The following is a 7,504-nucleotide window of genomic DNA, read 5'->3' as shown; positions in this document are numbered from 1 at the left end:
AACGGGACGCCTGCCCTCGGAGGAGCAAGGGCAAAGCGAAAGCTCGGTGCTGGCGGAGCAGCAGATAGGCCGGCGGGCCCCGAGACGAGGGGGTTAAACCAGGAGCCTCCCCTTACCTTCAAAAAGTTAAAAATGTCTGGAGCCTGCATCTCTTAAAGGGGCGGTGCTGGCTGCAAGGAGTCTTGGCACCGGCAGCGAGAAAGGCTGGTCAGGGGCGTGAGTTCCCCTCCACCAGCACCAAAACATTGCAAAAAAAGGCAGAGCGCCCCACACTTTAGATAAGGACAATTAGCCACCAGCGAGCCCCTGCAGACAGCGAGTTAATTAGGGGTTTCCTGCTCTCCGGCATGCCCTATCCAAGCTCCTGTCCCCCCGGGCTCTTAGCCCTGATGGCACCTGGGCTGGCGCTCATGGCCACCTTCTCGCTGTCCTCCCAGGTCGGGGACAGGAGAGCGCTGCCGGTGGAGAAACCTTCTGGTGTGAAGGGAAGAACTCTCATTCTCCTTGATGTCAACACCAAGAGCCCTGTCAGGATAATCAGTGAGAATTTCCTCTCCCTGCAGCTGGACCCCTCCATCATTCATGATGGCTGGCTCGATTTCTTAAGGTAAGGCAGGAGCCCCCCGGCGTCTCCCCACGCCGCCCGCGGGGCGCCCACGCAGACCCGGCCCGGCTCCACGCGGCTGGCGGCGCTTGTTGTGGCGGGGGGAGCGAGGCCATGGTTTCCATTAAGATGCACATGTTTGCAATGGAGAAAGCATTTCAGAGACTTATCAGTAATGACTGCAAAAATGTCGTGCTCCCCTCGCTCCAACAACCACTTCTCTGCGAAAAAAAAAAAAAGCACAACATGGGGCCGAGGCAGCGCAGGGAAAACCCCAGAAGCAGGAGCGGGGCCTCCTGCCGAGCCGAGCCTGCCCCAGGACCTGCCGGGCGGGGAGCGGGGTGCCGGCCAGGTCTGCAGAGCTCTCCGGACTCCAGCCCCGGCGCAGCGGGGCGGGTGGGGGCTGCAGCTGCTCTGGGCTCCGCCGGGGTGCCGAGGTGCGCGGCCCGGAGGCGCAGGGACGGCCCGAGCCTTCTCCCTGCTGGGTAAGTTGGGGAGGGAGAGCGGCGGGTCCGCACCGCCGCTCCGAGGGTCCTTTCGGCTGCCCGCTGCGGCTCAAGGGAGACGAGCGAGGCGAGGAAGGGGGAAGGCGCAGGAGGCTCCGCGCCCGGCCGGCTCGCTGCTCTTCTCCCTCCGCTCTCTCCTCGGCCCGCGGAAGGTGCTGCCCGGCGCGGCCGAGCTGCGCGGCGGCGGAGCGCCTCTGCCTCCCGGACCGCTGCACTTGTCCGGGGGTGCCGGGTCCCGCCTGCCACGGGGCAGCCAGGCGGCCGTCAGCAACCAGCGCGGCTCTCCGCTCCGGGCCGCGGTGCCGGTGCCCGCCCGCCGCCCGCTCCGCGCCAGGTGGGGCCGCGGCGGGGGGAGCCCGCCTGGGCCCCGCGCTGCGCCCTCCCCGCCGCGGGCGCTCCCTGAACCGCGCTCCCCGCTCCCCACAGCTCCCGGCGCCTGGTGACCCTGGCGCGGGGCCTGGCTCCCGCCTTTCTGCGCTTCGCGGGCAAGAGGACGGACTTTCTGCAATTCCACAACGTGAAGAACCCGGCCAAGACCCGCGGCGGGCCCGGCCCCGACTACTACCTCAAGAACTACGAGGACGGTGAGCGCTGCGCCCTCGGCCCCCGCGGGCTCCGACCCTCTCCCCGCGCCGGGCGACGCGCGCTCGGGGCAGGCGCCGCGGAGCCTCCGCGCTTCCCTCGCAGGCCGCTCCCCGCGGTGCCCGCCCGCCGGCTCTCGGCGCCGCTTCTGCACAAGGTGGCCCTGGGGAGCCAAAATCCGCCCGGGGAGCGGGGCTGCTCCGCTGCCTCCTGCACTGCCCGCAGGGACCTTCCCCCGCTCCCGCCGGGTACCGCGCTCCGCAGCCCGGGCAGCGCCCGGCCGCCTTTGCGCGCATCGCTCCGTGCCTGCCCGGTGCCCCCCGGGGCTGGCGGCAGCCCCGCGTCCCCCTCCGCCACAGGCCCCCCTTGCGCTCCGCGCCGCTCCGCCGCCCGCGGGGCTCCCGAAAGCCGCTTCGCTGCCGGCTCTCTGCTGCTCCGCGCTTCTCCCCTCCGCCCCAAACCTTTTGCAACTGCACAAAAGGTTCCTCACCTTCTGCAGTCCTTAATTCACACAAAGAAACTTCGTTAAAAAAAATAGGCCAAATCTGTCCCGAAGCATTTATTTTAGAAAGTGAAATACAAAGCATGCGTGCAGAAAATGAATAATAAATGAACAATGAATGCTTTTTTAATTTAAAAAACCATTTTTTATTATTATTACGTAAAGGCTTAAAAAGAGTTGGAGATATTTTCATAAGTAATTTTGAAAGCCAGTTAGTGCCAGGCAGATCCCAGTGGGCAGGCCTGTGGAAAAGTGAAAGTTTTGCAGAGATCTAGTCAATAGCACAATACCGAAAGGAAAAAGCAGATGCATTTGCTATTTTTCTGGTGGCTCACTCCTGCTCTTCCACCACATAATATCTGATCTCACTGAGATGAAAATCCCGTATTCCCAAACGCAGGCAGGTGGGTAGGTTTTCACACTCTTTATTTCACTCGGTCTCCTCGCTGAAGTGATCTCGATGTTACTACTTATTTTTCTTCTTGTAACATCTCGCTTGTAACATCTCGGGCAAGGAGTTTAAGTTCTGCCTACTGAGATGAGCTTCAGGCAAAAATGCCGACCAAACCTGCGGCAGCTGACCTTGTACAGAAGAAAAAAAAAAAGTGTAGTGCATGAGATTGTACATGGGATTCATATAAACCATTTGTGGGAATCAATTTTCCTTCTTCAGCCCAAAGGTCAATATTTCAACAGCTTGCAGGAGAAAACTTACACTTACTAAACGTCTTCACGACAGTTTTCATGTTAGGGATGGAGCGATTTTTTTCTCCCTCTTTCTTTTCCTCTTTCTTTTCCCCAGTTTTCCTCATGGCAATAAAGTTGAAATGTAGCAGCCTTTCAAAATGAAGCTTCTCATAGAAGTTGTAACCACAGGTCTTAACTTTTCATCACTTAAATATGGAACAGAACCATTGCAAATGTGGGTGAGAGCAGGAGGGGACACATGTGGTGTGTATCAAGCATCAGTGTAAATCAGAAAGGTGTGGTAAAAGGGATTTCCTGCCTGGGAGCAAAGCTTTCTTATTTGTTCTTAAGATCTGTGTGCAAACGCCATGGCCAGAATTGCTGGTAGCTCTCACCTTCTTGTGCTGAGGCTGTAGCGAGTGCTTCGCTGGGGGAATCTGGTTCCCCCAAATGAAATCCTCATGCCACTGCAAGCGTCTGCCCCGCTGTGCTGCATCTTAGCAGCCATGTTCTCCTTTCAGAGCCCAGGTCTGGTTTTCACTCCCTCATCTGTGGGTTGCCCGGGGCACTTGGGATCAGGGCAAGAGCAAATGTGCAACCAGCTGCCCTTGTGCTGGGGAATGTGTGTTCTAAACAGACAGCACAGGAAAAAAAGAAAAGATGGAAATCAGTGTCCAAAGACACAGGGGAGGCCAGCAAGCATCCTTCTAGCTACCACCCCTCTCCCCAAGTTATCCTGGGTGTCTTTGTTTTCTGTGTGCTTTCATATCTATTTTCTGAAATTTCCTCTCTAAATCTCAGTAGATGGGAGTGAGGAAGAAGTCATGAGGGCTTGATTAGTAAAAAAAAAAAGGGGGAAAAAAAGAACAAAAAAGTGAGAGTGATTGAAGATAAATCTTTGAATCTTGAGGTCTGAACCATCATCTTTGTGTTTTTAGTGATGTAACTAGGGCTAGCTCAGCATTTCTCTCATTTAAGTTTTGCCTTTTTGCACACTGGTGCTGTGAGTGCGTGTGGACTCCAGGCCCTTAAACTCAGTGTCTATTTTTGCTCTGCAGACCCCAGTAGTGTTCATGTGCTTCATGTTCCCATGTGGCCTGAACATAAATGGGGAAGGAAGTGCACATGTTGTGTTCTCCGCTTCCCTCTTGGCCGCAGCACCTCAATAGGGTGCAGGACTAGGAGGGAGAGATGAGCGTATGAATGCAACTGCTTAGAGAACCACAGTCGTTAGTGACTTCTGTGAGTGCTGTTCCCGGGCAGCTGTGAGACAACCCAAGGTGCTCCTGCAAGGCATTCAGGCAGCCAGCGGAAGCTGCTTTGCTGCTGCCTTCATGGATGTGGTCATCCTTGTTGACGCGATTAACATGAATGTGATCATTCTTCTTGAATGAATCTCTGCACAGGGACCTTTCTGCTATAACCTCCCTCTTCTTCTTCCTCCCTGCTGTCCTCCAGATCAGGCGTTCCTTACTTTTGATGGTCTTTTGTACCCTCTGATACTCCTCTGTCCTGATGATCTGACTTCAGAGTTTTTCCTTACTCTTCCATTTCCATCCATTTTAAATATATCTGTTTCTTCTCTAGAAAGCCATGCATTATGTCCACATAGCCTAGGCTCCTTTACCTAGATCTGCACCTTTGAGTTCCCTGGCCCATCATCTTCATCGTCCTCCCCTTCCTTCCCTCTTTTCAATTCTTTCTCTATATCTCCCAAGGTCAAGTGAACCTGATAATTGTAAATAGTAGGCACCAGTAGACACCTCTTAAATGCACACACTGTTAGATACCAAGGTGTATTAATTAAATTCATAGACTTTGTGATTTCTGCCTTCTTTGGCAGCTGTGGGGATTGGTACTGCCCCAGGGAGCCTCATATCCTGCTTTGACATCCCTGTAAGCCTTGAGCTTGCAAGAAAAACACACTTCTCTTAAATGATGTCTTCTTAGGGTGTCCCAGCAGCCCCCCATTGGAGATGAGGAGCCAGTGCAGGGCAGGGATCTGTCTCACCTTCCTAAGTCTGCGGTGTTCCGGACTTGGACTCCGGTGTCACAGACCTGATCATTAGCAGGGCATTAGTGATGGCCCACAGTCCTGGGTCTCATTCAGGCATTTGAGTGGGGTATGGCATGGCTGGGGTCAGCTCTGTAGCTGGTACAAGTTTAGCAGTGGCAACTTAGTCCTTCAACAGCATATTTTACTGACAGAAGATTTTTTTTTGGTTGGTTGATTTTTTTTTCCTTGGAGAGCTTGTGTTTTGACTTGTATCTAGAACATCCTTCATTTTCCTGTAATAAAGTGATTCTTTTAGCTTCAGGGTCATTCTTTACTTGTACCAACTTTTCCTAGAAGCACTGATTGCATAATACCAGATGTGTCTTTCCTCCACAATGCTGAACTGCCTCACAGCAGTCCAAAGGAGTTTTCTCTGGGCAGCTAAGGTAACGTGGGGAGCATTACCCAGTCTGTGGTGGCAGCCTGTGAAGAGAGTGCATGAGGCAACTTGCTTGAGTGCTACATGTAAGGCTGGCATGGAAATTTTGTCACCTGGTGACAAAATTTGTCTATACCTGACAAAGCAACTTGTAAAAGCGATTGCCTATCATAAATGGTTTAGGAGACCTGCAGCATGTGCAGTGCCTCCTGATGGCAGAAGAATAGACAACGTCTGTACAAGGTATTGTCATCTATGTTGGTGTCTCTGAGCTTTGCTAAATGCTACTGCCAAAAAAAAAAAAGTTATTTACCAGTTATTTACCCCATATATAGTGTACACGAGGCAGCAGCCATCCCATGCAGCCCTTGCCTTGTACAGTCAGTCCCAGAGTCGACCCTTCTTGCATAGGTCATTTGTCTGCTTGAAGTTAGTTTAAAAAATCAACACATGTGGTACCAAAGGATGAGGCTTTATCAGATTTTTTTTTTTTTGACATTTGATGATTTTCTCAGTCTGGAGAAGAGAAGACTGAGAGGAGATTTGATCAACATGTTCAAGTACCTGAGGGGTGAATGTAGGGAGGATGGAGCCAGGCTCTTCTCCGTGGTGGCTTTTGACAGAACAGGGGGGAAAGGGTGCAAGCTGAAACATAGGAAGTTCCATCTCCACATGAGGAAGAACTTCTTTACTGTGAGGGTGACACAGCCCTGGAACAGGCTGCCCAGAGAGGTTGTGGAGTCTCCTTTTCTGGAGATCTTCAAACCCCTCCTGGATGCCACCCTGTGCCACGTGCTCTAGGTGTCCCTACTGGAGCAGGGGGTTAGACTAGATGATCTCTAGAGGCCCCTTCCAACTATTCTGTGATCTAGAAGAGTAACATTTGCAGAAGGTCTTTTCTCTCCCTTCAGTGATGCTTTTCTTCATTTGCTTCAATGACTTTGTTTTTCTTCACCATTTGTGCTGAGTGGTAATGCGTTATCTCAAGATGTATTTTCTCCTGTCACGGGCACATGTTTGATGTCTGGGCAAGTAACAAGATGCAAAGTCTCATGGTTAGACTTGCTTCTCTTTGTTATTGGATCATGTACCAAATACTCCATTGAGGTTCTTCTTTCAGCTACCTCCCCTGGTCCTTGCCAAAGGCCAGCTGGCTCTGAGGAATGGGACAATAAACTAAAAATATCTCCAGGGGAAAAGACTCGAGCAGCTCCTTTTGGGAATAAGCATGTAAGGCTACCCGTTTACTCAGACTCTCAGCATCTCTAGTCTAGATACAGAACCTCCCCCAAGTGGGCTTGCCAAAATGTGACTTGCATGTGTCCTTGTGGTATGGAAACATGGTGCCTTTTCCTTTGAATCAGCAAGGGGTGCTGCAGGCGCTGAAGCCTTAGAGCCCATTTTGAAAGCTCCCTTCAGATCCATGACATGAATTTTATGGGCTGGTCTCGAGTCTCCTCATCTACAGGGTAGTTCTGGACTTCTTATATTGAAGGCATGAAGATCAGCCTCAGATAAACTCCTGTGACATAAACATTGCTCGGAGTTCCCCCTCTGTGTATGTGTACATGGGGGAAAACTCAAGAGGAAAAGGGAAGATGCTCCTCTTCACTTTGCATTGGCCCAAATGCATGGTTACTACAGCTCCTCCAGTCTGTCCCCTGGGGTTTTTATAGTCCATTGGGATCAAAGGACATTTCCCCGCCACAGCCAGCATTGCCCTGTGTGCACCGTGGGAAGGAGAGGGGAGAGCGAGCACGTATACATACTGTAGGTAGTGCACAGGAAAAGACTCAGAGCTAAAGAGCTTCCAGTGTATAAGTCCTCTCAGCATGACTGTGCATATGGACAGCACATTTCTAAAAAAAAAAAAAAAAAAAAAAAAAATCCACTATTAATTGCTGGTAAGTTATTTCCAGGACTTCCAGTATTTCTTTTTTTTTTTTTTTTTTTTTTTTTTTTTTGAGAGAGAGTATACTGGGCATCTGGAAATGTGGCCAATTACTACAAAAACCTTGGAAAAGCCATATTCCTTATGCCTTTCATATTCACCAGGAGATTCTATCACATTTGGGGGAAAACCTAGGCCCGACTAACAGATTTTGTGAACATCCTTTCCACTAAGGAAGCCGGAGATTGACCCTGCAGTTTGGCCCCTTCAGCACCTTTGGATACTTGATGTTGTATT

At 51.6% G+C, this 7,504-nt stretch overlaps 1 protein-coding gene across 1 annotated transcript in view; it reads left to right on the top strand.

Annotated features, from left to right (window-relative positions):
* The first annotated feature begins 278 nt into the window (after nucleotides 1-278).
* Nucleotides 279-7,504, top strand: part of HPSE2 (heparanase 2 (inactive)) — a 105,675-nt gene continuing 98,449 nt past the window's right edge. Inside the window, exons 1-2 of the mRNA XM_088528801.1 lie at nucleotides 279-607; nucleotides 1,537-1,694. Coding sequence (XP_088384927.1) covers nucleotides 348-607; nucleotides 1,537-1,694 — 418 coding nt within the window. The 5' untranslated portion in view covers nucleotides 279-347. The remainder of the gene's footprint in view (nucleotides 608-1,536; nucleotides 1,695-7,504) is intronic.

Source organism: Tinamus guttatus, unplaced genomic scaffold (assembly GCF_059628265.1).
Source record: "Tinamus guttatus ecotype Peru unplaced genomic scaffold, ASM5962826v1 Tinamus_guttatus_pri_ptg000314l, whole genome shotgun sequence".
Classification (NCBI taxonomy): Eukaryota; Metazoa; Chordata; class Aves; order Tinamiformes; family Tinamidae; genus Tinamus; species Tinamus guttatus.
Note: the sequence above shows the minus strand (reverse complement) of the source record. Positions and strands in the feature narration are given on the sequence as shown.